This window comes from Sitodiplosis mosellana, unplaced genomic scaffold (assembly GCF_009176505.1).
Source record: "Sitodiplosis mosellana isolate CC-2019 unplaced genomic scaffold, AAFC_SMos_1.0 Smas_scaffold_1, whole genome shotgun sequence".
Classification (NCBI taxonomy): domain Eukaryota; kingdom Metazoa; phylum Arthropoda; class Insecta; order Diptera; family Cecidomyiidae; genus Sitodiplosis; species Sitodiplosis mosellana.
Genome location: NW_022595244.1, coordinates 19,043,448 through 19,063,869, shown reverse-complemented (window position 1 = coordinate 19,063,869; position 20,422 = coordinate 19,043,448). Strand labels below are relative to the sequence as shown.

The 20,422-nt window shown below is 36.8% G+C and overlaps 1 protein-coding gene across 15 annotated transcripts; it reads left to right on the top strand.

Moving 5' to 3' along the window:
• The first annotated feature begins 3,273 nt into the window (after positions 1–3,273).
• Positions 3,274–19,921, top strand: LOC129571684 (interferon regulatory factor 2-binding protein 2). 15 transcript variants are annotated; one of them, XM_055451590.1, is made up of 8 exons: positions 3,274–3,454; positions 3,539–4,079; positions 5,241–6,087; positions 6,148–6,364; positions 18,026–18,127; positions 18,294–18,500; positions 18,589–18,743; positions 18,810–19,921. In XM_055451590.1, the coding sequence occupies exons 3-8, from the start codon at positions 5,566–5,568 to the stop codon at positions 18,948–18,950; spliced, it is 1,344 nt and encodes a 447-aa protein (XP_055307565.1). In that variant the 5' UTR covers positions 3,274–3,454; positions 3,539–4,079; positions 5,241–5,565; the 3' UTR covers positions 18,951–19,921. The 15 variants fall into 15 exon arrangements, with proteins under 15 accessions (XP_055307565.1, XP_055307503.1, XP_055307510.1 ...); XM_055451528.1 differs by having other exon boundaries at positions 17,915–18,127; XM_055451535.1 differs by having other exon boundaries at positions 3,274–3,467; positions 17,915–18,127.
• The last annotated feature ends 501 nt before the right edge of the window (positions 19,922–20,422 follow it).

The following is a 20,422-nucleotide window of genomic DNA, read 5'->3' as shown; positions in this document are numbered from 1 at the left end:
CGCCGCAAATGGAATACGATCCTTTTCCGATAGATGTAATTGAATCGTAAAATAACATCGTTTAAAATGATTAAATTGAAATTAGCACCGGGTTTAATTAAGAAGATATGATGGAATAAAATATCATTATGTATCGAATTTGTTGGCTAACCTTCTACGTAACTAAATTCCTACAATTAAGATGTTTTCGGAACAGATTTTAAGCCATTCATGAGAACCACCAAATCTTCAAATTCCAATCGGAATATTCTCAAACTGACATGCATCAAAAGTCAAATATAGATTTTCACGGGGTGAAAGAGACATGACAGGGTTAAAACCCATTTCAATTTATAGATGAACGTAGCAAAGCCTCACAGCACTATCCAATATTAATGGAAATATGTTCGTTTTCCTGCAAATGGAAATGTCATTGCCTCCTTCTCATACAAACAATGTTCAGCGATTCTGGGGCGTCCGAACCAAAATACCAACGCTAAATGTCGTAAGCCATTGGAAACGCGTGTGTCATATATACCTAAATATTTGATGGATTTGTTCTCGTGCTTTCCAAACGAATTTGGTGCGTGATTTTCGGAAAATTTATCAATGGCTGGCGAAATTCAATCGATGAATCAGTGTTTATGGCATGACCGTGCGTTCTGAACGTTTTTCGTTCGTATTTGAATGAAATTTGACCTATTCATAACATGGAACTTTGATATACTTGGCCTCCCATATACTCGACCACACATACACACACATATATGTATATACAACGTACAAATACCTTCGTTTTGGGGCAAAAACACGCCATCTCCATATCAACGACGCTTTTCACTGTGTGTACAGTAATTTATTAGAATTTGGAAAATGTGATGTCGACGACAGGCCACAAACGAACACCATGCTATATCCATCTCATCGCTACATTGTTATACACTGCCACAAATTAGCCGCGCGCTCCCCATAAAACTCACCGAAAATAACATCCATTCAATTCATTATATGAAATAATCGTTTGGTAATAAATTATCCGACGTGAATATAATAAATACATATACATTGTGTGTGATTGTGCTGGTGCGTGGAGCAAACAGTGTGCTTTCTATTGATATTGAAGTTCAGGCTTTGTTTGGGTTTTTCGCCTAGTTGTAACAACAAGGCGAGAAAAAAAGTTTTCCATCGAAAATCTATGTGCCACCGATGTGTTTATGTAATCAACCAAATATTTACGGACAATTTATGCGGCTACTGAAAATTTTCCTCGTTAATCATTTCCGCCCAATGCTGACGAAGCGCTTCAATATCATGAATACTTTTATTGGCAATTGCTCATGTTACTATGTAATTCAGAATGTAATTCGGTTTTTTATTCTCATTTGATGAAGAGACAATCGAAATGATGATTTAATTATGATTTTTAAATCAAAGGCAGATCTCGTGATGACAAATATTGATAGAAATGGAAGCTGTATACAAGTGATCGAGTGGACAGAAAATTCGAATAAAAAGTGACAAACAAATGAATTCATTTTAATTTTCGATTTCGTTTGAATCCATTTCCACGAAACCACCGATGAACAAATTGAGGTGAAGAAGAGAGGGCGGCATGCGTTATTACCGAAATGGAATTGATTGGTTCGATAAACGTGTAATACATCCAAATCGACAATGTAAACAGAACAAATGTAAATACACTCAGCATATCGATCAAAACAAAGCATTCAACTCTCACGAGCACTTTATCTTCTAAACTAGATTTCACTAAAATTTCGTTGCAAACCCATTCCGTTCCGTCGTAGAAAAAAATGTATAGTTGAAACCGTATATATTTTTTCTGTTTTGTTTACAAAAAAATATGGGAAATCGAACGTGTGATATGTGATATATAATTGCGTATGACGAAGCTTGATACACATACTATATAATCACATTCGATTTCAATCACAACGAAAACAAAGCAATCTGAAAAAAAATGCATGTTTCGAGTTAAAAATAATATCATAAAATATTGCAAAGTGCAACGATATAGTCATATGACTAGAATATTAAAATCTAAGCTCGAAATGATATCGGCAAATTGGTGGAAGGGCGCTAAAATTATCCTGAATTATGGCCCTATTTGGTTTGGTATAATTTACAATCGTAACTTAAATTCTATAAATTAAATCAAATTTCATGTCGCAAATTCTAGCTTTTTCTGACTTACACCCTCTCTTCCAGGGTGTACCTGCAATGCTCACACCATCCTCAATATACAAGAATTCCACGTGCATAATAAATATCAACCATATCTCCGGCCAACGTGATGTCAATATGCGGTGTTTGTGTTGGCATCAAATATTAAAAAGTGCCTTTTGCCGATAAATCGACTTGTTCATTCCTGAAATGTTCATGCAATGATTTTTATGATGTCATATTGTACGCATACACAAGTATTGAAATTTGGTGTGTATTTAGTCAAGAGCGCAACGCTATTTTGTTCTCCCTCTATCGACATGTAAAAAAAAGCGATGAGCAAATGGTAAAGTACACAAAAAACCTTTTAGACGATACAGATAGAGAGGATGTGAAGCAAACGATGAGCAATGAAGGGACATACGCATTTGCCGTTTCTCTCACTCTATCAAAATGTAAACATTTGGCAAACCTGGAGCCTGTTAAATGATCTGAATGTATATTTACTGTTGCGCTCGAAACGAGTTCACCAGTAGAAGAAGCAAGAAACTGAAATGAAAAAAAATGGAAAGATAAAATTAAGCGAGCACGTTTGTTTATTTTGTGCGTGTGTGTGTATTCGAGGCCCACCATAAATACATATAAGAGATCGACCGACCGACCGACCGAAGAATCATCATTGGCACCATCCAATTTGAAAGGAACACGCCAAAATTAAACGATTTCAACCGGAGTGTGTAGATTCATACGCATTATTTATGACCATCGTTCTACAACGTTCGTTCAGTTTGCACAGCCCAACCGAAATGAAAAGAAGAAGAAAAAAAAAACAAAACAAAAGTCTTAAAACATGAACACATAAAACCAATTGCTATAATACATCATCCATATGAAGTAATGCAGTAGTAGTGGTGAGCTATGTTGAACGAACCAACGACAAAAAGTAAAAGAAAAAACATCCAGTTTAAATCATGACACAGACATACGCAAAAGAGTCTCAGCAAACCGCTGGCTGAACGAAGCGAACACGCAATGGAAGTGGATTGAATAAAAACATACTTCAACACGAGCGTCGATTGAAAAACGCTCACGAACCTCATTCCATCCCAGTCAACATCAGCAGATCGGCTCGACTCTTGCACACGCATTTGCAATTACACTATACACGCATAGCGATATCGATTAACAATTCCATAGCCATAGAATACAAAGCAGGCAATACACGTTTCATGTTACATAGCGAATCTATAAAGTCAGCCAAAAACCTATATAGATTTTCATTCGTAGTAAAGTGGTATACGTGCTTTGTGTGTAAATTACGTGCTGCCCCGTAATAAAACGTACTTTCGTATTTGACTCAATCGATTTTTCTTTTCAGGCAGTTGAACCAACACACAGCTGCGTGTGTGTTCCACAGCGTAAATCGTTTGCAGTATCGTCGTCATTATTCGGCACTTAGCCAAGCGCAGCGAAAATGCGATTCGATAAAATGATATGGCCCTAAACCATTACAGCCACATACACACTGAATGCCGTTCATTCTACGTCACATTGGTAATGTGTGTGTAGAGTGTGTGTCTCGGTCGGTCGGAAGCCTCACAAACACATTTGCACACAAACATTTACCAATACACGACCAAACAAAACCGACCTGGCGACAACACACACAAACGCACATATGCATAGGCACATACACTAGCACAAACCACTACCAGCGTCGTATTCGACCGCTTCGCTTGTGTGCGTGTCACCGATGATGATGCTCAACAATGATTCGTTCGGAATTCGTTGCTCCGAGTTCAATATTTTGGCTGTTTCTGTTTAGTTTGAATGTGAATGTGATTATGTGCTGACGCTCGTTTGTCTTTTCCTTCGGAAAATTCAGAAGAAAAAAAATTCATCGAATTTCTGGTGTTGTGGTTAGTGATATTAGAGTACAATTTTGTTTATACATATATGCCATCGGTGCTGGTTTTTTTTCATATGTTTAGCACTTTGTGCTTTACCTATCTGATTTGAGCTCATTTCTTCCACTTCAAATCGTGTGTGACACGCAGTGAGTTGTAAAGCGCGCGCCACAGAGAAACAAATACACAAACCGAAAAAATTGCGCAAATTAAAAAAAAAGATCTTTTTTTCTTGTCATTCGTTAATAATTTTTATTTGCTTTTTTTTTGTTTTGTTCGTTCGCTAAATTCTTTTTTCTTGACAGTTTAAAAAATGTAAATAAAGCGATTGTGTAATGAATTAGTAATATCAGCAAGAAAAATACCTTATCGACAGTGAATTCAAAAATTTCTACGGAATCGGTTTATTTACGCTGTTTTTGAAATGCGCTGGTTAAAATCCATCGACTAAATTTTATCACCAATGTTAATTTTGTGTACGTGATCATTTCGAATTTGAATTTTTCATTTAAAAAAAAAGAGCGAATAGAAAAAATTGTTTTGTTCCTTTAATGCGGTGCTTTGATCATTTTATGGTTCAACTTAATTTGTTCCACAAAGCAGAAATCGAAAGAAAAACCTTCTTCTTACTACCAAATTAAAAAACGGTTAAAGTGAAGCGTATTTTTAAAAGAAAAAAAAAACACACGTCGTTAATGTATAAATATTCATTTGAATCAGCGAGATAAAAGCATGACTGACTTGCACACATTTATTACATACGATTTTCAAAGTTTGTGCCCCGTCGCATATACCGTATTTTAATTTTATTATTGCCCTACCGTCGCTAGTGATCGCCATTCAATTTCATTTGCGATTTTGTTCTGTGTGTTCATTTTGTTGATTTCGTTCGAAAGTAAAATGAATTTCAAGCAGAATACAAACCGATCCCATAACATTGCAGTTTAACGACATCAGTGTGTTTTGTTAAAATTCGATATGTTTCTCTCTTTGTAAACGGCATTTTATCTTCTACTTTGTTGATAACTAAGCCAATAGATAAAAGTGCCATACTACCTTCTACATAGTTCTTAGCCAGCTGAAAAAAAGCAGAAAATTTAACGAATCCCAATTTTTTTCGTTTGTTTGTTTGTTTACTCCGTTACAATTTTTAATTTTCATTTTGTTTTACAGATTTCGAAAATTGAAATTGATTGAAGTGAAGTAAAAAGGAAAAGTAAAAAAAAAAACAACAATTTGTGGTGAAAAATAGAAAAGTAAACAATTTGCATGTATTCAATTGATAAGATATCGGCTAAACCGTGAGCCGATAAAGAAGTGCTATATCAATAATCAACGAAAAAACGGCAGATTAGTTGACCAGCCAGACGAAACTTCATGAATAAAATTCGGAACGCCGTGTGATCAAGTGTGTAATTTGAAACGCTTTGAAAAAGTGAACAGAACCGAACCGAACCGAACAAAATCAAATCAAAACGAATAATCAAACAGTCACAAAATGAGTGTACAACAACCAAAACGGCAACAGTGTTATTTGTGCGATTTGCCGCGAATGCCATGGGCAATGATCCATGATTTCAGCGAGCAGGTTTGTCGCGGGTGTGTGAATTATGAAGGAGCCGACAGAATCGAATTGGTTTTGGATGGTGCACGCCAAATGAAACGGGTTCATTCGGCCGCTAAGCGTGGCCATGAGAATGGTGAAGTCGCTGCACATCGCAGTAGCTCGAGTGCAGCGGCCGCTGGCCTAGTTGGCGCTCCATCCGCACATCATCATTCGTATTCGTTGCAACAAGCATCCCAACCGGGTGGAACTGGTCCACGTTTATTGGATTTCACACCAAAAATGGAGCCACATGATACCGTTCGTCCCGTTCGCATTCATATGCCAAATCCACCGCATCATATGCCGATTACCGGTCGGGTTCAAGCACAACCTCCACAGCCGCCGCCATCGTCGCAACCACCTGTTCCACCAACTCAAGCTCCTTCACAACCATCGCCACAACAAATTCCACCCGTAAGTTCTGATTCAAAGATGCCTCGAGTTTATCACCGGTTAACACAAAACTATTTGCAGAATTTGTCGACGGTTGGATTAAAACGGCCAGCTGACGATGAAGAACCGGAAGGCGGAAGCTCAAAACGTATTTTGTCGGAAGATCAAGCGCGTCCACCACTCAGCCGTGGCGACTCATTGCCAACGGCCCCATTCGGCGGCGATCGTCAACCAAACTTCAAGGATAAACACCCAATACGGGCTCCATCATTCGACACAGCAACATTCAAAGCAGGCAGTAAGTAACTGAACTCAATTTTATATTTAGTAACATGCACACCTCCGCGTGTCACCTTTATTATTTATTTTTCATTTCATCGAACTACCAAGTCGTTACCAATTTATCGATTATTTTTAGTTGAATTATTCCTGGAACTCAGATCCAATCTCATTTCGACTGTAATCGCTTTATTGATGTTCTCGAAAGAACTCAAATCTGTCGAACCCATTGAGAATGATGAACATTTGAAATTCCTAGTAAAACTTTTTTTTTTCATTTCCAAAAATCACAGTAAATTACCACATTGAAAAAATTTCCCGCTTTTTTCGCATCTGTGCAAAATAAACACAAAATTAAACAAGTTGATTCATGTTTCGCATCTGTTTTTGGTTCCAATTCGAATACAAATGTCCGAAAGGATCTCATTCGAATTTAGCGGAAAAAATCCAACAGAGTGATTAAATGTCATTTGAGGAAAACATTGAAAAGCAAAAAAAAACTGTAAAAGTTGTTTTGAATTCATTTTTCATATGTGTTTTTCTGTTCGTATAAAACATATGTGCAAATCCACTTCAAACCGGTTTTTAAAATGATGCTCTCGTCATAATTATATTCAAACGTTTGCAACATTGGCCAGAAAAATGTTTCAGCTCATTTGAAATTAGCGGATGGACACACAGAAAATGCCGATAGTAAAAAAAAACAAGCAAACAAAAAAATCATCTCCCAAGTTAAAGCCGGGAAGCAGTATTTTCGTTGGAAATCACGTTTACACATGTATCGTCGTTTTGTTATTGTTGCGATATTAATTAAAATCGCATGTAAATTAGATGAAGTATTTAATTTGTTTTTATCAGTGTGCGTCATAAAATACTCGACCGAGTTTTGTGTGTCATATCGAGTTGTGGCTGATAGAGAGAATGTCAATCTACGACAGCCAAGCGTAAATATTTACGAAAGAATGAAATAGACTGAGAAAAATCGACATTTGATCACGCTTCACCGAATGTGCCGACGATCGCACTCGATGAGTCTCTTGAACGAACAAAGCGGATTTCGTGCCACCAAATACACAGAAACACAATTTTCGAGGCGGATGTCAAGTGTGTTTGTGTGTTGGATTCTACCTGTTTTCTCTCATGATTCAGATGACAAACGTCGTCATCGCTTGCTTGTTGCCTTACATTGTATCAAGATAAAGCGGAGATTACGTGTGTTCGCTGTGTTGTCGTCATCTCTATCGCCAACTCTGTGTGTTGCGTTTGAGGTTTGAATCTTTGACTTTCTAGCCGCAACACACATGTTAGCAATGTCTTACATGCATCCGATGCTCAAAATCAATTCCAATTTACTTCACTTCTAAACCGCTCCGAATTGTTGTTCTTATTACAATAACATTTGTGTATTTCGGGTACAGAGCCAAGCTCTGTAACAATTGACATGTTACATAAGCCGTTCCGGTTGTAAGACCTATTGTTCTTTCCATGCGACGGAAGAAGTTGAGATTTTTATTCGAAACACATATCAAACACTGGAAAAATGCCATAAATCGAGCATTCTGTGCACACGAAAGTGGATATACAAGTTTGATGAACTAAAATTTGACACGATTGTTTAGTCTCGTTGGCAGTGTAATTACACAAATTCTTCGCTTGCCACTGTGGTCGTGCATATGCAGCCAGTTTATACGTGTTTCTCTCGTTTCTTTTTATTTCATCGCATCTCAAGCAAGGAAAAAACAAATTTGTAGAGATTTTCTGTTGGTTGCCGCACTGTTGCTGCTTCGTATCTTTTTAACCGTTTTCTGTGGAAGTATGTCAAATCGTAAACACGTATGCATTGCACGACTAGCAAGTTTCAATCTACGAAATTAAAAAAAAAAAACATAAGAAGAATTCTTTTCGTGCCGGTGCATTCACTGAAAAGCATGTCTCTTCTAACTTGTTTGATACAGACATTTTCAAAACATGTTTCAACACGAGAATATCTCTCTGTTCAGTGCGATGCCAACTTACAAGTTGATACTTGAATGGTTATATCTTTTGTGTGAGTTAGAAAGAAAATATTCCACTCTATCGAAAGCCAAATGTTTGTGTTGTTTGCATCAAGAAACAGTGCTCTTTGTGCGATGAAATAAAACTGTGTTGGTGCATGCCTATGTCTTTTCATTGGAGACTACTGCTCAAATTTTCACTCTGTCTTTGACAATGTTTTCCATGTATGAAAGCCAAGTGAAAGCCAGACCAAGGATCATACAATCATAACGGTAAAAAAGACATTCTGAAAAGATTCTGTAGACAAAATGAACTGACCGATTTCAAGAGTAAATAATTATTTACTCTTGAAATGTGCAATTATAATTGCACATTGTCATTTATCTAGAACATTTTTCACTTCTTTCCACATCACCAGCAGTCTCCGATAGCCATCTTTATCTAATCGCGAGCGCGCGATCGCTCTGCAGATAAATGTTACGCAAATAGACTTCAATTCGATGATAATAACGAGAATAAAAGCGAGTGCTCGAAACAGTGTTCGAAATAGGCTATTAAAGGAAATCGTGATAAATTTAAGAAAGTAAACAAGATTTTGATGATAACCAATACTGTAAACATTTCCATCGAAATGGTCATTCGGTTTAATGCCAGATCGGAACAAATCCACTTTTGCCACTTTTTTCTCTTTAGCCAACAGATTTTATGTTTAACGTCAATCTGACTGAACTGAACATTCTTGTAAACAAACTTCAAGTCGCCCACCAACATTGCGCTAGACATGTGTTGTTCAGCCTGCTTGTGTATTTGTTAGTGTATGTATAAATATACTAGTTATCAATTATAAAAATATTGACGGCTCCCCAGCGAAAACGTATTGTAGGCAATAAACAACGTGAAAGAATAATTTCATTGTCAACAAAATTCCGCATGAGTTTATTGAAAATGTTGAATTTCTCGAAAACTCAACTTGTAAATATGCTGGTAGTTTTCATTCTTGCTTCTTGATACTTATTCCAAAATATGAGTCGGTTACTGTTTAATTGTTTACAAATGTGTGTGCGCCGCAATCAATGTTATATCTGTCCACAAATTCTGTTACAAATGTTCTAATCATTCATACGTTGAATAAAACAACAAAAAATATGGCATTGAATCAAGTTTGATTGCATTTGGTCTTTATCAATGTTTTAGTTTTTACATATTAACATATCGTCCAAATGCTTGTATATACACATAGAGAGTTGCTGATTCATATACAAACGTTCGCGTATAACGGAAGCACAAATGATATAAACAACGCGATCTCTCTAGTATCGTTTATTGCTTGGTTGTTTCACTAAGTTCGTTATTTCGAATATTGACAGCGTTTATTTGTACAAACCGAAACGAAAGCTCATTCTCGTTTTTTTCCTTCTCTCTCTCTCTCTTCCCTTTCTTCTTTTCGTTTGTTTCTGAATGACGTGAAGGCGCGCTATTCTAATTTTAGATTTTCTTTTTCGTTGTGTTGCTCATTCCAAATGCGAAGCGCTGTGGCGCGAAATACAATGGTCGAAACAAATACAAACTCATCTTAGTGTGCACAAATACTACATACGTATATCAAAGTGCTCGATCACTCGTAGTGGTTTCCATTTGTTTTCGATCGAATTTTGTTGCTTCGATTGCTCGTTATTTGTCTGTTCTTACTATCATCGTATTAGAGTTTAAAATTAGAACTGAATCCAAGCCAAGCCTAAAGACGACGACGACGAAGACGATGTTGATGATGATGATGATGAAAGAACGTCATACACATGAGTTTTTATTTTAAACAACATGAGAATGGAAAGAGAGAAGACCTAAATAAGAACGCAATATTTTATTTTATTCGTTGTTGAGATCGAGTGTACGTGCAAGGAACCGGGTCGTTAATCACTATTTCGGTCGTTTGATGTGAGTGAGCGGTTTCTTTCTCTTTCGCTTGTTCTCGTTGGCTCGGCCAAACTACACGCTTACGTTGATATTTCTTCCACATTGTGTATTATTCTTTTCATTTCGTTCCGTAAATTTCATTTCATTAAGCGAACATTTGTGTTGGATTCATACGAGCAATTCCATTTCACAGAATGTAGACAACAAACATCTGCTTACTGAACGTATAGTGAAAGAGATCAAGGTTTTCTAGCTTTTTTGTTGTCGAATGAAATCACATGAAAAGAAATGGAATTCTCATCTCATTCGATGGAGTTGCGACCCGAAACGGAAAAGCGTTTCGTTGTTATTGAACCAAAATCGAAAAATCCCATGAATATGCCGTTAGTTTTTCTTTTCATTTTGATTCGATCTCTCGGTTCTTTGATCTTTAAGTGACTCACATTTTCCAAAGTACTTGGTCGCTCAATTTGTGTTCTTTTCTTCTCTTCTCATTACATTTTTTGATTATTAACTTCATAATAACAAAAGTTGGACAATTTCTCATGCCCATGCTATTGCGAAGAGGAGAGAAAAAAAACGTTCAGAACACTGCTGATTAAACTTGAAGAGAAAATTTAGCCCGAAAAAAATATTGGAATGTGATGGAAAAGTTTGAGCATGATCAAAGAGAAATGGAATCATTACAGTGTTATGAGCCGAAACATTTTTCGAATTCGAACAATTTAAACGACACCAAAATCCATTTCGACCAAGACATTTGCAGCGCATACATATACACATATTTCATTTTGTATGTAGAAAACGCGGCTTGGAAACAGCACACATTTGGTCATTTCGTGCCGAAGCGATTGTTCAAAATATAAGAAATGCACTTTTCATCAGAGTGCATGCGACGAACGAACGAACGAACGAACGAACGAACGAAAGACATACGTAAAAAATCGATAATTTAACGACAGCATTTGGTGTACGACGTAGCAAACAAAGTCAATGCTGTGTTTTGCACACAACACGAACCGAGCCAAACCAAACCAAACCAAATCAACAAACCGTTTGCAATCTGCGTGTTTTTGTGTGTATGTGCGTGTGCTTTTCTTCTTTATTTATCTTTTACTTATTTGGTATCGAATACGACACAACAAAGTCAAAGGCAACAAGCAACATACATATTCTGTGCGATTCAGCAATTCGGAAAGTGTGCAAAATGAAATGTGGCAACGGTGCGCCCGCTAGAGAATGAGCACGAGCAAACGAGAGAAAGAGAACCAAACACAGAGCCAGTCAGCTTAGTTCAAAAGATAGCATACATAACAGACGAGCTCGCTACGACATAATTCATTTTGGTATATAGCGTTCGAGCTACGTAACGTAGGCCCTAATTTATTCAGCTATGTTTTTCAGGTTCGAGAATTGAGTACACTTATTACGGTGTGCACAACCACGCGACCGGATCGACGCTGCTTGTATGTCTGTGTATATTACTTCACTAAGCATATTACACTTAATCGTTGCAGCGCCAAATTCTCTCGGCTTGGTATCTATCCACTGCCACGCACACAGTCACACCACCCCTGTTTTCGAATGGCCAACGAATCAGTGTCGAACGTAAGTCGAACATCGACAACAACACTCACAAACACACATACAAGTACAGTCGAAATACGTAGTATGCTCGAACGTCGAGAAATGCGACGTTGCTCACTCGCATGTGGTACGAAACGACTAAACGACGTAAAAACCAAATAAAGAAAAAGAAGAATGGCGAAACAGCATACCAGACCTATCGACCATTTTGTCGCTGGTTTCGTTTCGGTAATTCAGTTTTGCGTGTAGTTGTAGTCGTCGTCGTCGACGTTGCTCTGACTAGAACGGTTGCATTTGTGTATGTATGTCTGTGGAATTGTCTCGCATGAAGGAGACTACTACTCGGTTGCCTCCATCGGATAACTGCTGATGTTTTCAATTCCATTTACTACGTTTTGCGTTGTTGCCGATTTTTTTTTGTTCCTCTTTCTCTGTTCGCTCTCTGTTCGTTTCCATTTATTCGATGTCAATGTTGTGAGCTGTATTATCACGTAAATATGTGTTTGTGTCGCAGTTACGTCTATTGCCAATGAGCGAGGAGTGACTCGGGCACATCGGTTGAAACGCGCACACACATACAGTCAAAGCGTCTCACTAACATTTAACTCGGTGACTGAATAACAGCACCGAACCATATACACACTATTTACCATTTGTACGTACAACATGATTCGGGTCTCTACAAATCGGTGTAGTTGGCTGGCGATTCAACGTTGATCGTTACACATGAAAGCAGATCGAGTCATATCAGAATTTCATGTTTCAATCGTGAGACGCACGCACACTGCCGTACTATTGGATTTGTCGACGCTGATGCTGTTGCTGCTGCTGTTGTTGTTTTTTTTGCTCTTTCGGTCTATGTACGAAACGTAATCACGTGACGTCACGTCGGTTGTATTTTGTTGTTGTTATGGTTGATGCGGCTGCTACGAATGAAATTGTTGTATTCGCGTTGACTTTTGTTGTATGTTTTCATTTCGTTTGTACTACCGATTCATGCAATGGCACTGTGATTCCGTTTGTTTCGATGCACTTTGCATGTATGGCCTTTCATTTCGAGTTGAATGTGCGCACGGCAATGATTCTTTCTCATTCAATTATAAAATATAAAAAAAAGCACACAAACACATACAACTGGATTGATTATCCGTGATTAATATTTGTTGCTGTCATGTTGTCTCTGTTGCCTTAGTTTGTTGCATGTACTGATGTATTACACTGATTCAAGTGTTCAATATCAAGTTTTTTTTTTTGCTTTTATGGCTATGTGTTTTTTGTTCCAGGCTGTGGCTTGCTACTAATTTTTCAGAATAATTTTTCGCCAAGTCAAAACAACGGCAATCTATAAGTGATGCTCCATTTGACATCGCGACGAAAATAATAAACAAATTCGTATAATAACGTAAATTCATGAATTTCTTGACTCTTCTCCATTCTTTTATGGCATTCGATTAATGTCATTCAACTAGGCACATGCATGAAAAGTATCAAACGCACAATACAGTGAATGAACAGAAGATTGACAGCGAATCCAACAAAGAGCATCATCCACAGCGGGTGTATTATATAAAATTGCTATATTTTATAAGACTCTTGATATGTATGTTGAAGTGAATATTCACACAGTGATCCAGAAGAAAAAAAACCGAATATGCAACACCGTTTGATGTGATATCAAGTTCAGTGAGCATGTGAGCATGATTGCGACACATCCATCGAACCAATTGTAACTGTATCGTACACGCTCAACGTATATTTATATAATATAGAATTGATTGGCTCGTAAATCGTTGTCGATGTTCATAACATCCATCGAAGCGGCATGATAAAAAAAACAAACAGTCATATTGTTATCGAATAAATTGTACCCACACAATGAAACCAAGTTACAATTCATATTAACTGACCAAGCGAGCGTTCAGTTTTCAATTTATATCGAACTATAGAAATAAGCTCAGTTACAAGTTAATACACTTCATTTGAGAATTATATCGGCTCTGGCCATTACGTGTTCCAGTGGGCGATTAACACTGCTTCACTATCACGAATCACCACGGAACAAAGTGTGGATTTAATCATAGAATCTCAAATTACTGTATACGTATTGTTGAACGCCCATTCAGTAGAACCGTGAATCGACCGTTACAAAATAGGAGAATTAAAAATCATTTTCATTTCATCTACGATGGTGAATATTCATTAATCTAATTGAAGCGGCTCGATTTGCGGTTACACTGAAACTCTATCAGGCACTAGTATACGGAATGAGAACAAAACAAAGAATGGAAAAAAAAACATGACTGTTTTCAAAAATTACACTGAAAGAAAAAAACAACTGAATCTCTGAGTCATTGAATCATGAAGTATGATGTGCCGTCATCTCGTCGTAGGAAGTGCAGTTGTTGTAATGGTTAAACAAACCAGAATAGCCCCAATTATTTATGGTTTATCATAGACTTTTTATAGATAATTTCAACGCTTGCGCAGAAACAATTGCGTTTCCGTTTGATGCCGATTACATGCGTGGAAATGAGTGATTTTTTTAAAAAATCATTTCAACTTATTTTTATTTACTTTCCGTTACACTTTTCCCAATATTTACATAAAAGTTGCAGATAAGATTATCCATTTCATGCTGATGGCAAATTATTGCAATGCTCATGGAGTTTGTGGTTGTCATTTCAAAACGACAACCATACGTGTCAACAAATTGTTCAAATTTGTAAATGTGATGGACGATAGACGCTCTGTGTTCAATGACCCTCATAAAATTTGAGAGGATGACACAAATTAGATTCGTGTGTCAATTGGTCTCGAGAGTGCCGATCGTCACACATTGTGAACATGACAACAATACGCTGCGATATTGGATTGATAAAGCGACAAGCGGAAAATGAATATAATTGGGTGAAATGACGGAGGCTTATATGCTACGCACACATACGTCACACATCAATGAATTATTATCAACATAAAAAAAAATCGTACACGTTCACCAAAAACATATCACTGGAATTCCACTCAGCTGTTAGGGCATTTCCATGTCAAATACAAATCATACCACTCAAATATACGGTCAGGTCATATTTTATAATCGCAACTAAATCAAATGTTTCATTCAGTGGACATTGACCAAAACGAAGCAAACTCAGTATAAGCATTCACTTTTTTGAGAACAGCATGACACTCGGCGTATGAGACTTAATCGAATTGATAATAAAATGAGATTGAAGTTGATCAAAACAGTCAAAAGTTATCAGTAATATGAATCAGCATCGGTTGGACTTTCATTTTTCAATAGAACTCACGTTGTTCGCCAATGGACTGACAAATGTCATATAACTGGTTTATTTTTGTGGCGTCCTGGGGAGCAGTTTCTATGTGGAAAATTGATAACAACAACCATGTTCGTTCATTGTTATTTGCAGGCACGATGCATGTGCCAAAAACGTTGATGAAAATGCTTAGCATTTAATATTTTTAATTTCTATTGACTTAAAACTGTTTAAATTACAATCGGAATGTTGGCAACAAGCAGAACATTTTTTCCAATCGATTATTACGCTAAACAAGTGGTTTTTATTTCGGATGAGGACAGACAATGAATTTATAATTCAATGAACATAGCACGGTTATCGCAACTCAAAATGGGAAACCTTTCCCGCCACAACTTCATACACAGTACATGCCTAGTAAGTGTTGTGTGACGTCATAGTGCCCATAGTCGCACAGCAAGGTTATTACTTTTTTGTGTCAATTGGAATCTTACATAGCAGCTTTTTCTCTTTTCATGTGTTTTTTTTTCATCTCTTTTGTGAATTGCCGCTCACTGTTCATATTCCGAATTAAAACAGAAAAAAAAACCAGACACGCAGTGAGTCAAACAGTAGCAACATGTTGTTTACAATCGCAACTGTCGTCGTCGTCGTCGTCGTCATCATGATTGTGATTGTATAGCCATCGCTAGTTGTTTCATTCACTCATACACGTAATGCAATCGATACGTATTTCTGAGTCAGCTGACTGACAAATCAACGCTTACAAATGTAGAAAACGACGTAAATGCTTTCAAATTGATCTGTATAAAATACCAGAGCGGTGGCAAAGATGACGACAAGAAGAGAGAGAGAGAGAGAGAGAGGAAAAAATCTCACGAAGTTATGCGTTGTACGTGTAGCTTTGCTGCTTGATTGCGAAGAGCCCTAATTATCTTAAAGTGGCAAAATACTGCTGTAACCGACAACGAAGACAAAGACGACGATTCAATAGCACAGCTCGGCTTCAAACGACTACTGGTAGTGACGTGTAACACTTCTTCTTCGATTTCATCTTGGATCAATCGCTCCAAGCGTATATGCATCTGTATGCGTTCGAGCTTTGTGCTCTTTGCCTCTCTGTTCGTCTGTTCACAATTACAACTTAAATCGACCCATAATCATATTATGTCATCTCTGTGCAACAGCGTAAAAGATTCAGATTTTGATGTGCGAGAGAAAAAAAAGGTGCTAAAGCTGAAAGGAAAAAAAACGGCATGCCAATGACAGCCGCTATGCAACATTGAAACTCCAACTTTTCGATCATGTTGGTATTTTTCCACTATCGTTTCGTTCCAGTCTCTAGCAACTGAGCTAACCATCCGAGACTCTTGCATTCGATGTATGTTAAGTGCTCGAAGAAATGTTAGCCAACAATTGCTTTCTTTCCATTTTATTCTTTCGCACGACGGCGCCCTACTACACACATTGATCTTGAAACAAATATTCATCTCCATTTATATGACACGCAAACCGATTCACTTGGAGAAAATACGCTCTCAATTTTGCCGACGTGAGAGTGCAGCAAAGTTAACAAACTGATTGCTGTAGCAATGCAATGAATACATGACGAAATTCTACAATAGAACCATCTTTTTCTCATGGGAAAGTAACAATTTAAAGTGCACAATTATTCTATGTCTGAAGGTATTCAGTTTTCTCTTTTCATTTCGTAATCACTGGATGATTTACGGCCCAAAAATTACCTTATTTAGTATACGACCGGTTTTTATGACGAACCAATTTCATCATCAAGATTTCGTTTCGACTGAATCTGTATGCAAACGATACCAGTTTTTCATATTAAAATTTTCTGATGTGGCAAAAATGCGAACAATTTCTGGGCTATTTTTAGACATTTGTTTTTAAAATAAACGCGTCGATTCCGTTCACTTAATCGATAAATTGGTAGATACGACAAATTATTCAGCATGGCTTTTTGTTTCTTCTTTGTTTCTTTTTTGTTTCATTCAATTTATTTGTATACCATTTGTTTTTGTTTTATGGGTATTATTAACGAAAATAAACGTGTGTTGTTTTCATCTTCTTTTTTTTTTTCAAATTAAAAACGAAACTAGAGAAAAATCAATCAAAAACACTTCATTTAAGTTGTTGTTGGTGCTGGTTGGCAATCACAATCATGTATTACACATATGCTATCGTGCAATTTGCCCTGAGAAGAGCGAATTGAGCACGAAATAAAGAGAGACACATTCTGATTTTAAATGACAAAACGTTCAACATATTGGGTTGTGTTTGTGTTTTGTGAGTCGAATATGGGCATCACAGATCAAATCGAATATTCATTTTGCTTTGCTTCATCGCTATTTGCTTTATTTCGATTTGGACGCGATGCACTTGCACAATTTATTTGTATCGTTTTTGCACAAAAAAAACTCAACCCCTTTTTAATGTAGGAATGCAACATGTCAATCGCACCGCATATGTGTAAATCATTTGAATGTGAATTCATTGGCTTATTTGCAATTCAGTATGCACGGCATTAAATGTGAAAACGAAAGCTATATGTTCTTTTAATCATCTGCCGTTGACTAAAATCGAATTGGGTAAAAAGAGCACATCGTATTTGTATGTTGAAACAACTGCAAACAGTAATGCAACAAATCAAAATTATTTCACCATAAAAAAAAAATACACGAAAAAAAGACAAAACTCACCAATTTCCAAAAAATAACCGAAAAACACAGCAAAGGAAAAAAAAAACCCATTTTGATTGTTGAAAATGAATTTTGTTTTAGTTTATCCAACATCAATGCCATTGCCCATACCACTGCCAGTTGGGGATCCAACGCCTCCAGCACAATCAGCAACTTCACAAAGCCCCATGGCTAATTTAATGTCCATTACAGAAACTCTACCACCGGGAAGTCCAAGAAATGGCTCATCGCCACCAGGACCACCACCGCCACGAACTGCATCTCGCGGCAGTCAGCATTCGCCAAACAGCTCAGGTACGAATCAACAACGATCACCGTTCAACATGTGTTTGTTTCGAAAAACAAAAAAATTTTTGGGAATTTTTCGAGTTTTTTTTTTTGTAAAGCATAAACATTGAAGATGCTCGAATTTTTTTTTTTGGATATCTAATTATTTTCCATCTCTTTTCATAATTTACAGGCTCGAGCGGAAGACGATCATCAGGTTCACGGCATGTTTCAAGTACGACAGTAACATCATCCGAAGCACAGCAGCAACAGCAGCAGCAACAGCAACAGCAACAAAACGCACAAGGCAATTTGCCAGGCGTTCCGATTCCAGTCAGCAATGCATCAAATCTCAGTGTAAATGCTCCGCCACCTGCTGAAGGTCTTGTGCCATCAACTGGTAAGCCAAATAAATGAGCAATATTTTCACACACTTGAACGAGTTTGAATAATAATTGAATGTCCGTTTTTTTCATCGAAAAACGCAGGTAACACAACAGCTGGCGCCACTCCAGCACCAAACCCAACGCTGAAGTGTACATTGTGCCAGGAACGTCTGGAAGACACACATTTTGTTCAGTGTCCATCAGTGAATCATCACAAATTCTGTTTCCCATGCAGCCGCGAGAGCATCAAACGACAGGTAATTTGAGGATAAAATCAGCACGCATTGTATACAAATTTATGCAACTTGAATTTATTGTTGCAGGGTTCCGGTTCCGAAGTATATTGTCCCAGTGGTGATAAGTGTCCGTTGGCAAACTCAACAATTCCATGGGCATTTATGCAAGGCGAAATCGCAACCATTCTTGGCGAAGAGCTGAAAGTGAAGAAAGAGCGCGAAACTTAAAATGGAAATTGCTAACGAAATATGGATTTAATGTGAATAACAAACAAGAAGAAGAATGAGAAGACGAAAACAATTGTTCAGGAAACATACGATCAGTGTGACTCTGGTAAAAATTTAAACGCAACGTAAACGATATCAACAGAATTTTGTAACATCTCAACGAAGTCGAATCGTTTTATGTCGGCCAGATGAAATTGATCAATCAAAACTGATTTGTATTTAATATCTAACTGATGAAACAAAAAACAAGTTTGTTCTTTTTTAAATTGTAACAAAAAGCCGATAACACAAGATCATTTTTAATGAATGTAATTGATGATTACGTTACCTTTTCTTCAACGATCGCTTTTTGACACGTACACTTGAATATATGAATATTTGAGGCAGAACCAACTAAACCTATTTCGTATCGCATTAAAGAAATCCATATGTATTCATTGTCATACCGTATACACACTTACAATGGAATAGCGCCGTTTTTAAGGAAACCATCAATTGGTTTTAAAGTGAAGTGAGGCAGGCGGCAGCAGCAGCCATCAAATTTTTTGGATTTTGATTTTAAGAACAAAATCAACCGTGTCGAATTGTGTTTAATCAGAAAATGGATTGAAAGCTAGGTTATTGTATGAAAGAATACATCAAACCATTTATTCGTGAAACGATGCGCGATTTTTCTTGAGCAATATTTGTAGTGAATAATCTATTGAATAATTCAATAACATTTATTATTATACAAATGAGGACTATAAAATATGACATTGAACATTTTAATGGAACATTTAACTGATAAGATGAACATACATGTATTGTGAACCATTTGTTTTCCTTCTCGGACATCATGTACATGTCGCACCGAGAGAAAACCCAGAAATTGGTCTTTTTATCCTGCTTACAACAAGATTTACCTTGCAAAGTTGGATGATTTTATTATTATTAACATAAACACACATACACAAAAACTCCAATAAAAATGTTTTCTTTTTTCTTTGGTTTATCTGATAATATTTATTGATTCGGACATAAGGTGATTGAACAAGATTTAGAAAATTGAATGTACCGTTTCATCAAGATTTAAATTGAAAACGTTGTCATTTCTTGATAAATTCTTATAGGACAATTTTCTTGATATAAATTTGAAAAAAATAATAATGATAATAAATAATAGAAGAAACACAGTGGAAAATGTAACGAAGACCGTGGATATTTTTTAAGGAATCATTAGATTAGTCGAAGCAGATGAGGAACGTCTTTTTTTTTGTTCGTTTTGAATGTACAGTGATCAACAACATGTGTATTTCAGCAGCAATGAATTAATCAATGAAAATGAACGAAAAGAAGCAAATCGCACAAAATGACCATAAAATCATTGCGTGTATTGAATCTATTCGATTTGAAGCCATGAATCGTTTTCGGCGAAATTTTTGTAAATAAACTACATGGTTCGATGTCAAATGTTCTCAATTCAAATGAAA